This window comes from Pristiophorus japonicus, chromosome X, assembly GCF_044704955.1.
Source record: "Pristiophorus japonicus isolate sPriJap1 chromosome X, sPriJap1.hap1, whole genome shotgun sequence".
NCBI classification, from domain to species: domain Eukaryota; kingdom Metazoa; phylum Chordata; class Chondrichthyes; family Pristiophoridae; genus Pristiophorus; species Pristiophorus japonicus.
Window position 1 is genome coordinate 20,124,708 of NC_092010.1, and position 14,326 is coordinate 20,139,033.

Here is a 14,326-nt window from a genome sequence, read left to right on the forward strand (position 1 = left end):
GGCCGTGGGAGGAGCCTTATTCACACAGCCCCAGTGAGGCCATTCAGCCAGGGCCTTGGGGCTGCGTGCTTCGGGCCCCTCCCACACAGTTCACCGCCTGGAGCTACTGCACTTGCGTGCCCACTGTAGCGTGCATGTGCAGAGGTCCCGGCACTGTTTTCTGCGCAGGGACCTGGCTCGCCCCCCCACAGCTCGTGCTGGCTGCGCCAAGGGCCAGAGGACCTACAGGTAGGTGGAGAATACCGAGGATTTTTGTGGCGCCCGTTTTTTTTCTTGTGGAAACTTGGGCCCTAAGTGTGTGTGTCTCTGATTTAACATTCCAGCTCACACCAAACATTTTTGCTGCTGGACTCTCCCATAGCGCTACAGAACTATGACTAATTTTTAATTGGCCAGATTATAAATGAAAACACCTGGCTTATTAACTTCAATTCCTCTACGGTAAGAAATCTATTCATTTATACAAACGAACAGGCTTGCTGCTTCGCAATAGGTGCTGCAATTCATTTTAGCTTCGCTCTTTTCTCAACTACAATAGTGTTTCCATACTTGGAATTAGGCAGACCTGGTAAAGCCAACAATTCTGGGGCAAAATGACATTAACACCTAGCTATACTAATGGAAAAATACTGGTACCCATCAAGTACACATTACTAAAAGTGGGCAGTTTACACAAATAAATCCAGCATATTACCAAGTCTCGCGAAACATGACACAAAAGCCTCTGTTAAGTATATGCTATAGTTTACAAATACCTATGGCCACTGCCACAGGACCAACCTGTGCATATTGAAACTTTTAACCCGACCGCATTTCCACAAGTTTCTGCGGGTCTACGCTGCCATGGGCTCCCAGAATTTGACACCATTCCCAACCCCAAATAACTTTACTCAAAAATAACACATTGATTTATTCCACCTGCATTTGTTGTTGCAAATACATTTTCTCCAATCCCATAGTTTTTATAGGAACCTATCAGAGTACGTGCACATCAAGTGTGTTACAGCTCTTACCCCGCCCATCCGGTCACAGCAAATGCTGACCTGTCCATTACTCCAACCTGTATAAACGATATGCTGTGCCATAGGTTTTCAAATTAGGCTCCGACAATTTTAGCAGTCTGCCAGAGTTCCAGGTGGTCAGCGAGATTGAATTTCTGTCCATCAGAAGCAAGTATGACAGCTGCCTCCAGGTTTCTATATTCTATATTATTTTCTGTATTTGTTGACTTAATAGTCAATTATTTCCGTTGCTGTATGAACTCTTGCTACAATGGCAGTACGATTATCCTTTAACAGCTGGCACGGTCTATCAGAAGGTGGTATAAGGGGTCCCTAGTACTGTCAATATTCGCAGTGGGTCCCCACAGAGAAAATCTTAAACTCTTATTCTGAACCAGTCATACTTGGCAGGATCCGATCGCGATTACGGCCATTGTGAATGCCATCACGATGGCATCTATAAAAAACTCTACATAATGCTGTGCCCGAAATACATTTTAAGATAAATGCAACTAGTAAACTAAATAAGGCAAGTACGTGGCAAAGAACCCAAATGCTTCAAGGTTAAACGCCACTGAAATGTTCAGGTGTCCAGGAGAACGGTTCTGGATCTGGACCAGGTCACATGCGGAAAGTGTATACATTATTGTAAATGGAGCAACATGGTCCAAATAAATGTTCCACTGAATGAATGGGGTTTGGACTGAAGTGAGGCTGGAAATTAAGGCCAGAAGCTCCAGGACAGCTCAAGCAGAAGAAAAAGATGTTCAACCCTTTTCCTTCTGTGTTTCAGAACCCAATTAACATTTCGCACCACCGTCCTACACCAAGATCGTTCCTCTGTAGTATCTATTGAGCAAGGAGCTGATCCAATTCCCTTTCTGAATGTACCAACTGCATATTTACTGTACTAGGTTGCAGTCAAATTACAGGAATAGATCAAGTGTGAAGTTATTACTTAGTCAAATTTAGCTTGTGACTTCAAACAGAAAATGCTGGACATCTCAGCGGGTCAGGCAGCATCTGTGGAGAGAAACAGAGTTAACGTTTCAGGTCTGTGACCCTTCGTCAGAACGTTTCGGTCAGAGACCTGAAACGTTAACTCTTTCTCTCCACAGATGCTGCCTGATCTGTTGAGAGTTCCAGCATTTTCTGTTTTTATTTCAGATTCCAGCATCCGCAGTATTTTGCTTTTGCATTAAGCTTGTGATTTTCTTTGTTCATAAATCATACCCTTGTTTTCATATGTTGGCTTTGCACAAAATACCCATTATGCACACTTTATCGTAAAAGAACTTGCAACATGTTCAGACTCCTCCAAAAGACATTTCCCATCCCAATGATTTCACATTTGCTTAGAACAGAAACAAACAGGATCTTCCAAACACAGCTACGTTAAAATGTATTTGGGTGTCAACATTGGCTCAGTGGGTAGCACACTCGCTTTGGAGTCAGAAGGTTGTGGGTTCAAGTCCCACTCCAGAGATTTAAGCGTCTTTCAGATGAGACGTTAAACCGAAGCCCTGTCTGCGCTCAGGTGGGCGTAAAAGATCCCATGGCATTATTTTGAAGACCAGTGGAGTACTGTCTGGTGTCCTGACCAATATTTATGCCTCACTCAACATCACTTTAAAAAACAAATTCTGATTAATTACCTCATTGCTGTTTGTGGGAGTTTGCTGTGCGCAATTGGCTGCCATGTTTCTTTTATTGCATTTCATTGACTATAAAACACTTTGGGACATTCCAAGGTAGTGAAAGGCACTACGCAAATTCTCTCTTTCTTACATGGCAAGCTGCACACACAAACCCACTTCTTCCACGGTACAAGATATTGGAGCACCAAGGTAGTGCTGCTCCCTCATTAGAAAATAGCCAATATTGAAAATCTGCCAAATTAAGCTATATATCTAGAATACATTAAGCTCACTATGTCACGCACATCTTATTTTGCCATCATTAAATGACTTTCACGCCTGCTACTTCACAACCAGATGGAGCTTCACAAGCTCCAGAAGTCGTCAATCTTTGTATCTATGCCTGCAGCATCAGTGATGCACCGAGGGAAATTAGTTTTGCCTTGACTTTCTGTGGTAAGTCACAAGAGATTCACTAATATTTGGAACAAGTAAAAGCTTTATAATTTTGTGCTAAAAATATATAAAACTACAAAAGTAGCGTTTCCTCTGCTGATGATAACATTCCACAGCTCTCCTTATCACTACCTGTAATCAATCAACTTAATTTCTATTGCGCTCATTACACAGGAACAGGCGTCTCAAACAGCTAATTACTGGGTGAATAGGAACCATTCGTGGCTCACTTAGGAAGTTATGGATGGTATCAAATTGAAAGACAAGGCATACAATGTTGCGAAGATTAGTGGTAGGCCAGAAGATTGGGATTTTTTTTAGAAACCAGCAAAGGATGACTAAAGAAAAAGGAGGGGGAAAATAGATGAGAGTAAACTAACAAGAAATATAACAACAGAGAGCAAGTGTTTCGACAAGTATATAAAAAGGAAGAGAGTAGCTAAAGTAAATGTTGATCACTTAGAGGATGAGACTGGGGAATTAATAATGGGAAACAAGGTTTAAACAAATATTTTGTATTTGTCTTCACAGTTGAAGACACAAAGCATCCCAAAAATAGTAGAAAATAAGGGTGGGGGCGGAGCGAGGAAATTACATAGAAACATAGAAAATAGGTGCAGGAGTAGGCCATTCGGCCCTTCGAGCCTGCACCACCATTCAATAAGATCATGGCTGATCATTCACCTCAGTACCCCTTTCCTGCTTTCTCTCCATATCCCTTGATCCCCTTAGCCGTAAGGGCCATATCTAACTCCCTCTTGAATATATCCAATGAACTGGCATCAACAACTCTCTGCAGTAGGGAATTCCACAGGTTAACAACTCTGAGTGAAGAAGTTTCTCCTCATCTCAGTCCTAAATGGCTTACCCCTTATCCTTAGACTGTGACCCCTGGTTCTGGATTTCCCCAACATCGGGAACATTCTTCCTGCATCTCACCTGTCCAGTCCCGTCAGAATTTTATATGTTTCTATGAGATCCCCTCTCATCCTTCTAAACGCCAGTGAATACAGTCCCAGTCAATCCATTCTCTCCTCATATGTCAGTCCTGCTATCCCAGGAATCAGTCTGGTGAACCTTCGCTGCACTCCCTCAATAGCAAGAACGTCCTTCCTCAGATTAGGAGACCAAAACTGAACACAATATTCCAGGTGAGGCCTCACCAAGGCCCTGTACAACTGCAGTAAGACACCTCTGCTCCTATACTCAAATCCCCTAGCTATGAAGTCCAATATACCATTTGCCTTCTTCACCACCTGCTGTACCTGCATGCCAACTTTCAATAACTGATGTACCATGACACCCAGGTCTCGGTGCACCTCCCCTTTTCCTAATCTGCCGTCATTCAAATAATATTCTGCCTCGTGTTTTTGCCCCCAAAGTGGATAACCTCACATTTATCCACATTATACTGCATCTGCCATGCATTTGCCCACTCACCTAACCTGTCCAAGTCACCCTGCAGCCTCTTAGCGTCCCCCTCACAGCTCACACCACTACCTAGCTTAGTGTCATCTACAAACTTGGAGATATTGCACTCAATTCCTTCATCTAAATCATGAATGTATATTGTAAATAGTTGGGGTCCCAGCACTGAGCCCTGCAGCACCCCACTAGTCACTGCCTGCCATTCTGAAAAGGACCCGTTCATCCCGACTCTCTGCTTCCTCTGCCAACCAGTTCTCTATCCACGTCAGTACATTACCCCCAATACCATGTGCTTTAATTTTGCACACCAATCTCTTCTGTGGGACCTTGTCAAAAGCCTTTTGAAAAGTCCAAATACAAATCCACTGGTTCTCCCTTGTCCACTCTACTAGTGATATCTTCAAAAAATTCTAGATTTGTCAAGCATGATTTCCCTTTCATAAATCCATGCTGACTTGGACCAATCCTGTCACTGCTTTCCAAATGCGCTGCTATTTCATCTTTAATAAATTGATTCCAACATTTTCCCCACTACTGATGTCAGGCTAACCGGTCTATAATTACGCGTTTTCTCCCTCCCTCCCTCTTTTTTTTAAAAAATAAAGTGGTGTTACATTAGCTACCCTCCAATCCATAGGAACTGATCCAGAGTCGATAGACTGTTGGAAAATGATCACCAATGCATCCACTATTTCTAGGGCCACTTCCTTAAGTAATCTGGGATGCAGACTATCAGGTCCCGGGGATTTATCGGCCTTCAATCCCATCAATTTCCCGCCTAATAAGGATTTCCTTCAGTTCCTCCTTCTCACTCAACCCGTGAAGACAGAACCAAAGTATCTGTTCAACTGGTTTGCCATTTCTTTGTTCCCCATTATAAATTCACCTGAATCTGACTGCAAGGGACCTACATTTGATTTCACTAATCTTTTTCTCTTCACATATCTATAGAAGCTTTTGCAGTCAGTTTTTATTTTCCCAGCAAGCCTCCTCTCATACTCTATTTTCCCCCTCCTAATTAAACCCTTTGTCCTCCTCTGCTGAATTCTAAATTTCTCCCAGTCCTCGGGTTTGCTGCTTTTTCTGGCCAATTTATATGCCTGTTCCTTGGATTTAACACTATCCTTAATTTCCCTTGTTCGCCACGGTTGGGCCACCTTCCCAGTTTTATTTTTACTCCAGACAGGGATGTACAACTGTTGAAGTTCATCCATGTGATCTTTAAATGTTTGCCATTGCCTATCCACCGTCAACCCTTTAAGTATCATTCGCCAGTCTATTCTAGCCAATTCATGTCTCATACCATCGAAGTTACCTTTCCTTAAGTTCAGGACCCTAGTCTCTGAATTAACTGTGTCATTCTCCATCTTAATAAAGAATTCTACCATATTATGCTCACTCTTCCCCAAGGGGCCTCGCACAAGATCGCTAATTATTCCTTTCTCATTACACAAAACCCAGACTAGGATGGCCAGCTCTCAAGTTGGTTCCTCGATGTATTGGTCTAGAAAACCATCCCTAATACACTCCAGGAAATCCTCCTCCACCGTATTGCTACCAGTTTGGTTAGCCCAATCTATATGTAGATTAAAGTCACCCATGATAACTGCTGTACCTTTATTGCACGCATGCCTAATTTCTTGTTTGATGCTGTCCCCAACCTCACTACTACTGTTTGGTGGTCTGTACACAACTCCCACTAGCGTTTTCTGCCCTTTGGTATTCCGCAACTCCACCCATACAGATTCCACATCATCCAAGCTAATGTCCTTCCTTACTATTGCGTTCATTTCCTCTTTAACCAGCAATGCTACCCCACCTCCTTTTCCTTTCTGTCTATCCTTCCTGAATGTTGAATACCCCTGGATGTTGAGTTCCCAGCCTTGGTCACCCTGGAGCCATGTCTCCGCGATGCCAATTAAATCATACTCGTTAATTGCTGCCTGCACAGTTAATTCGTCCACCTTATTACGAATACTCCTCGCATTGAGGCACAGAGCCTTCAGGCTTGTCCTTTTAACACACTTTGCCCCTTTAGAATTTTGCTGTAATGTGCCCCATTTTTGATTTTTGCCTAGGGCTACTCGAGAGAAAAAGTACTAGGCAAACTAATGGGATTAAAAGCTGACAAGTCCCCTGGATCTGATGGCCTGCATCCGAGGGTCTTAAAAGAACTGGCTGCAGAGATCGTGAATGCATTCGGTGTAATCTTCCAAAATTCTCTAGATTCTGTAAAGGTCCCAGCAGATTGGAAAACCGCAAATGTAACGTCCCTATTCAAGAAAAGGAGGGAGACAGAAAGCAGGAAACTGTAGGCCACTTAACCTAACATCTCTCACTGGGAAAATGCTGGAATCCATTATTAAGGAAGTTGGACATTTAGAAAATGATAACCCAATATGGTTTTATGAAAGGGAAATAGTGTTTGACTGTAATGAGCAGGGTGGATAAAGGGAAACCAGTACATGTTGTGTATTTAGAGCAGAGGATGTGTGCTGATATACAATGCTGGAGGAGATCACAAAGGTAGGAAAGGGAAAGGCCATGAGGGGACTGAAAGCAAAAATGAGAACCTTAAAGTTGATTCGCTGGACGTGAGACGCCTAGGGTTTGCAGAAAACTCGGCGGGGAAGAGAGAGTTTCAGTCAGCAGGTTATAATTATTTGACCTAATCCACTGAACCGGGGCTGCATTACCAAACTTTAGTGTTAACTCCATATGCCAGAGACTCAAAATACCCATTTTCACCTCTTTTCTGCAACTTTTGTCACTGGGCACCCTCTGGTATGTCACTCAAGTGGCCACTTTTCATGTGTGAACCTATATGGTGAGTGCCAGTTGGATATTCAACTACATGAAGCATCACCGGCCATCTACACACAGAGCTCACTATTTTAATTGGCAACTAAAGCCCTCTGCACCATCAAGGACACATAATTACTAGCTTCTTTAAATTACCTCACCAGGAGATATACTAAATTGCAACAGTTGAAAGTCTGGGATTTATAATCATGCTGCTCTCAAACGATTGCACCCTAAATACAAGTCATGTGTCACTGGCACACGACCCTGGGAACAGCAGGTGCCATACCATCAGTTTAGTTGCTAGATGTAACCCAAAAAAATGTACAAAGCAGAGTAGCAAGATAGCGCCACACTGGCTAATGAATTTCATGTCTGTTTGCACAAAGTAAACACAGAATAACTCCCAATACTACTGAATGCAGCCCGTGCTGTTCCACTTACAGCACAAAAAAACACACAACAGCTGGGGAAAAACTCAGACCTTCAGGACTCAAAACAGGGAAAATATCCACAAGGAAGAGAGCACAAACTACACATCATTCTGCAATATTTAACTTTGTTGATAAGGCATTCCCAAGTTGGCATTTTTTAAAAGATGGAAAGACTTGCATTTATATGGCGCCTTTCACATCAAGATGTCCCAAAGCGCTTTACAGCCAGTGAAGTACTTTGGAAGTGTAGTCACTGTTGTAATGTAATGTTTATTCTCAGTAGCTGTAATTCCTTCAGCAATTTTGCCTTTCAATTTCACCAACTGTTAATGTGCAAACTGCAGCAAAGGCAGCCTTACAAGACCACCTACTTGCCTTCATCATAGAATGTCAGCCTCAAAGTTACAATCGAGACTACTGGGACCAAGGGCCACTTCATGTCAGTACCAGAAGTTACCGTATTTCCCCACAGTTCATCCTTCCAATGTCAATACAGTCAAGTCAGATTAAATGACACAAGGTACACACACGGCAGTGTGATTAGTAACAAATACTAAATGAGCATAACATTCATGGAGACAACGAACAGAATCTTGTCCTCCACTTAACATATGTCTCACACACACACACACACACACACACACACGTGTATATATACACACATATTCATCTTTTGGATGAAACATTAAACCGAGGCTCAGTCTGCCCTCTCAAATGGGCATAAAAGATCCCATGGCACTATTTCGAAGAGGAGCAGGGGAGTTATCCCCGGTGTTCTGGCTAATATTTATTCCTCAATCAACATCACAAACAGATTATCTGGTCATTATCACATTGCTGTTTGTGGGAGCTTGCTGTGAGCAAATTGGCTGCTGCGTTTCCTACATTATAACGGTGACTACACTGCAGGGGTACTTCATTGGCTGTAAAGCGCTTTGGGATGTCCAGTGGTTGTGAAAGGTGCTATATAAATGCAAGTCTTTTTTTAAAACATGGAAAGCCACGGCCCATATCTGATCAATCAGGGCATTTTTTTAACCTTTAAAAGACGACAACAAGCAAATCAGTTCAAAAATATTTCCAATGGTACTATGCTGCTGGTGATATACAGCGTGCACTTTGGAACTTGGTATTCTGACTTGTACACATAGAATGTTTACAGCACGGGATAAGACCATTCGCGCTTTGAGACGTCCAGTGGTCGTGAAAGGCGCTACAGAAACACATACACACAACTCAATGTCACATCAGTCACATCACCCGTCACTGGCCCATGATGTGATTACGACGCAACGAACACCCAGCCTGTCTTCCAGCAGCCCACAATGAAGCCAATGAAAGCCAACACAATGTAGCCAGGTTAAAGGTGAAGCCGCAGTCGCTGGGTGGACGGGTCGGAGTCTGACTGCATTCGGGGCGCACCGGCAGGCGGCCACCAGCACAAACCACAATGACAGTACCGGCCGACTCGCCTGCCCTTTGATGATGGGGTCCGAGAGGATCTCGATGCCGTATTTCATCTCGTTCAGCTCTTCGATGTTGAGGAAAGCCGCGCAGCACAGCAACTGCAGCGACCACACCATGCCAACCAGCAGCCCTCTTGTTGTGGCCGCCATCTTGGAACAACGCGAAAGCGGGCGGCACTCTCGCCCCAGCTTTCATCGGGCCGGCTCCCGCCTTCCCGCGCCAGCTATTGGTCAGCTGCTCCCGGAGGAGCCAATCATTCTGTGACGCGCCGCCATGCCGAAGATAATTTGTTAACTGTCACGTCACTCAGCCGCTACAACCCCGGCCTGCTGATTGAACAGAAGCCTTGCCGTCGACCCAGCCAAACATGATTAGCTGCTAGCTGATTGGATAATGCGGCTGTCACTCATGACAGTGGCGTTGGCGCTTCGCTCTGTTCTCACCCGTTAGACCCGCCCCTGCCCCGCGTCATTGGCTGAGTGGCTAAAGACGTCGTCCATTAAGAAGTTGATTTGCCACTGTGCGCACAGTGATTGGTTTACTGAAATGTCAATCATGGCTCACATTCATTGATCATGCTGTACTGCAGTGGCTGACCCAGTAGCATTTTCTATCATAAGAACATAAGAAATAGGAGCAGGAGTCGCCCATATGGTCCCTCGAGCCTGCTCCACCATTCAATAAGATCATGGCTGATCCAATCATGGATTCAGCTCCACTTCCCTGCCCGCTCCCTATAACCCCTTATCCCCTTATCGCTTAAGAAACTGTCTATTTCTGTCTTAAATTTATTCAATGTCCCAGCTTCCACAGCTCTCTGAGGTAGAGAATGCCACACATTTACAACCCTCTGAGAGAAGAAATTTCTCCTCATCTCTGTTTTAAATGGGCGGCCCCTTATTCTGAGACTATGTCCTCTAGTTCTAGTCTCCTCCATCAGCGGAAACATCCTCTCTGCATCCACCTTGTCAAGCTCCCTCATAATCTTACACATTTCTATAAGATCACCTCTCATTCTTCTGAATTCCAATGAGTAGAGGTCCAACCTACTCAATCTTTCGTCATAAGTCAACCCTCTTATCTCCGGAATCAACCGAGTGAACCTTCTCTGAACTGCCTCCAAAGCAAGTATATCCTTTCGTAAATATGGAAACCAAAACTGCACGCAGTATTCCAGGTGTGGCCTCACCAATGCCCTGTATAGCTGTAGCAAGACTTCCCTGCTTTTATACTCCATCCCCTTTACAATAAAGGCCAAGATTCTATCAGCAAAGTACCTGCTGAAAACACATTGACCTCAAAGAAAGCTGCCCAAAAAGACAAAGCAGCCTCTGCGGTCTCAACTTCCTGTATTCCGTTGTCCGGTTCAATCTGGAGCCATTTATAGGGGATCAGTAGGGTCCAGAGATAGTGAAGTCATCAAGCAGGCTGAGCAGCCAATCAGATTGAAGAATTCTCACAGAGGGCAAACCGGGAAGTAAAAATCACTGATTGTCATTCACTTTTTCACCATTTTACAGAAAGCGAAATAGAGATTGGGAAATACACATGTGATTAAGGTTAGAAGCTGAAATATCATAAACAAACTTAATTAAAAATCATTTTTATTATTTTAAAAATCTTTGGAATTTTTATCATAGAATGGAGGGAATGACATTCCACACTTATAAGATTCGTTTTTCAGCACTAGAGAGGTTGTTCAGCAGTAATTATGATTTAGTATACCGTTGAAAATGAGTAACACCTCATTCAAGGCTTAACTTTTTCAACACTTTTTACAATGAGAACAGTGCGTAAGAAATTGAAGTTCACGTCTAATCACTGATTCTGTGTTGATTGCATCTGCGAAGACTGCAACAGTGTCCCCTGTGGAGCAGCAGGTTATCACTGACAGCTACTTTTGGATCGCCGTGTTTAACTGCGCATGTGCGACTACCAGAAGTTGCTATCAGTTTTACACAGTAATATTTGCCATGACTGCAATTGCAAATTCTGGGCCATTAAGTTCTGTGAGTTTCACTACAAGTAGAAGTCAATGTTGTCGTATCTGAATCTTTGAAGATTGGCCATCCGTTACAGAAACCACTCAATTTTAATTTCATAAAATCATAAAATGATTCAGCACAGGCCGAGGCATTTGACTCATCGTGGCTGTGCTGGCTCTTTGGTAGAGCTATTGAATTAGTCCCACTCCCCTGCTCTATACCCGTAGCCCTGTAAATTACTTCCCAATTTGTCCAATTCTCTATTGAATAGGCTTTCACCACCCTTTCAGACAATACAGTCGAGATCACAAAAACTCACTGCGTAAAAAAATGTTCCCTTACGATTTCTAAATATTTGTTCCTGGGATGTGAGCGTTGCTGGAAAGGCCAGGATTTATTGCCCATCCCTAATTGCCCCTTGAGAAGGTGGTGGTGAGCCGCCTTCTCGAACTGCTGCAGTCCGTGTGGTGAAAGTGCTCCCACAGTGCTGTTACGGAGGGAGTTCCAGGATTGTGACCCAGTGACGATGAAGGAACGGCCGATATATTTCCAAGTCAGGATGGTGTGTGACTTGGAAGGGAACTTGCCATGTGCCATGTGCCTGCTGCCCCTGTCCTTCTAGGTGTTACAGGTTGCGGATTTGTGAGGTGCTGCCGAAGAAGCCTTGGCAAGTTGCTGCAGTGCATCTTGTAGATGGTATACACTGCAGCCACGGTGCGCCGGTGGTGGAGGGAGTGAATGTTGAAGGTGGTGGATGGGGTGACAATCAAGTGGGCTGTTTTGTCCTGGATGGTGTTGAGCTTCTTGAGTGTTGTTGGAGCTGCAGTCATCCGGGCAAGTGGAGAGTATTCCATCACATCCCTGACTTATGCCTTGTAGATGGTGGAAAGGCTTTGGGGAGTCAGGAGGTGAGACACCTACCACAGAATACCCAGCCTCTGACCTGCTCTTGTAGCCACATCCCACTTCTGACCTTATGATGGAGGGAAGGTCATTGATGAAGCTGCTGAAGATGGTTGGGCCAGGACACTACCCTGAGGAACTCCTGCAGCGATGTCCTGGGGCTGAGATAATTGGCCTCCAACCACCACAACCATCTTCCTTTGTGCTGGGTATGACTCCAGCCAGTGGAGAGTTTTTCCCTTGATTCCCATTAACTTCAATTCTACTCGGACTCCTTGATGTCATACTTGGCCATTGACCAGAAATCAAACTGGACCAGCCACATAAATACCGTGGTAATAAGAGCAGGTCAGAGGCTGGGTATTCTGCGGCGAGTATCTCACCTCCTAAATCCCCATCTACAAGGCACAAGTCAGGAGTGCAATGGAATACTCTCCACTTGCCTGGATGAGTGAAGCTCCAACATCACTCAGGAAGCTCGACACCATCCAGGACAAAGCAGCCCACTTGATTGACACCCCATCCACCACCTTCAACATTCACTCCCTCCACCACCGGCGCACCGTGGCTGCAGTGTGTACCATCTATAAGATGCACTGCAGCAACTCGCCAAGGTTTCTTCAGCAGCACCTCCCAAACCCGCGACTTCTACCACCTAGCAGGAAAGTCGCTGGGTCACAATCCTGGAACTCCCTCCCTAACAGCACTGTGGAAGCACCTTCACCACATGGACTGCAGCGGGTCAGGAAGGCAGCTCACCACCACCTTCTCGAGGGTAATTAGGGGTGGGCAATAAATGCTGGCATTGCCAGCGTCGCCCACATCCCAGGAACGAATAATAAAAAAAATTGCATCTATCTTTTTTCTGTGGCAAAGTGCTGTGAATTTAAAATCAACATTAATTAGCTGTATTCTTAAAAGGTTTCCTTTGATTTCATGGGGAGTAAGGGAAGATGCAAAAATTGTCTTGGTCTATTCATTTCTCCACTCTATGATATCCAATTTCAGCAAGGGCGCCCTCATTTACACATGCAAGGGGGCCAACGCCTGTTTCAGGCGACCTTTGAGTACATTGATCTCTGAAATTGGCCCTCATTGCCCCTATTATATGCTTGTAAAATAAGTGCTACAAGGTTCAGTTTATATCCCTGTGGGCTAGATTTTCCATTATTTTTGAATGCGTACCACCCACTTAACATCTATTTTAACGCTGAAATGAGGTGTAACACCCATTTATCACCCATTTAGTCACAAAATGGAAACTAATGCCCATTTCTCAGTCACTTATCGGCGAGCATTACTTTCGGCATGTATGTAACGTCGATAAAAAATAATACCGCCCGCCCACTTTTTTTGGGCGGAACCATCAGAATGGCCGAACCCAACGGCCATAATATTGCCCAGCGTTACTTTCAGCACGTAATTTATGCCGAGATTCAATGATACTGACCGCCCACTTTTTTTTTGTCGTAAACATCACATTTGCCAAAACTAACGGCCAGTATATCGCGCAGCGTGACTTTCAGCAACTCGCACACATATCACCCACAATCTCGCTGGCCGAAAAAACTGCTGTGAAAAAGTTGAACTGACCTGAACTAATCACAGCGGTGTGGACACCATTTTGTAAATGGCAGGTCACTTCATTGAAAAGGCTGCTTCAACTTCAGGGGAGTTTGAATGTACTCTGGAGTTATTTTAAGGTGATGTGACCATCTGAACAGACATCTTATCATACTGTGGGCGATTGGATTTTACTTTAGGTGTCTTAGTTGCTTGTGAACAATCGGCATTATACTTATAGTTATTGGGATGGGGTCAGCCATTTCTCAGCCTGCCTTGGTGACAATGCAGATGCTGCAGAGTACAAATGGCACAAGGTCTAATCCACAGCATTATGTGCCCAATCTAAGACATGCCAGACTGATGAGGAGGACCAGACCATACACCCCCCGCACTTACCTCGACTTATCCGAGAACACCTGCCTTCGGAGACTGCGCTTCCACAAGGAGGTTATCAGTGAGATATGCCAGCTCATCAGGGGAGATCTGCAGCCTGCCAGCACCATCAGGACATCACTGTCTGTCAAGGTCAAGCTGACTGCGGCACTTTTGTTCTACGTGTCGGGTTCCTTTCAGGTCTCCGCTGGCGACATTTGCGCTATATCTCATCATGCCACACATTGCTGCATTAGACAGGTCACTGAAGCCCT

General features: G+C 44.5%; 1 protein-coding gene across 3 annotated transcripts in view; it reads right to left on the reverse strand.

The window, feature by feature from the left end:
• os9 (OS9 endoplasmic reticulum lectin) overlaps positions 1–9,408 on the reverse strand; it is a 73,853-nt gene extending 64,445 nt beyond the window's left edge. For 2 of the 3 annotated variants that reach the window (XM_070869444.1, XM_070869442.1), the window contains exon 1: positions 9,219–9,408. In XM_070869444.1, coding sequence (XP_070725545.1) covers positions 9,219–9,374 — 156 coding nt within the window. In that variant the 5' untranslated portion in view covers positions 9,375–9,408. The remainder of the gene's footprint in view (positions 1–9,218) is intronic. The other variant, XM_070869443.1, reaches the window with a different exon arrangement.
• Between the last annotated feature and the right edge of the window lie 4,918 nt (positions 9,409–14,326).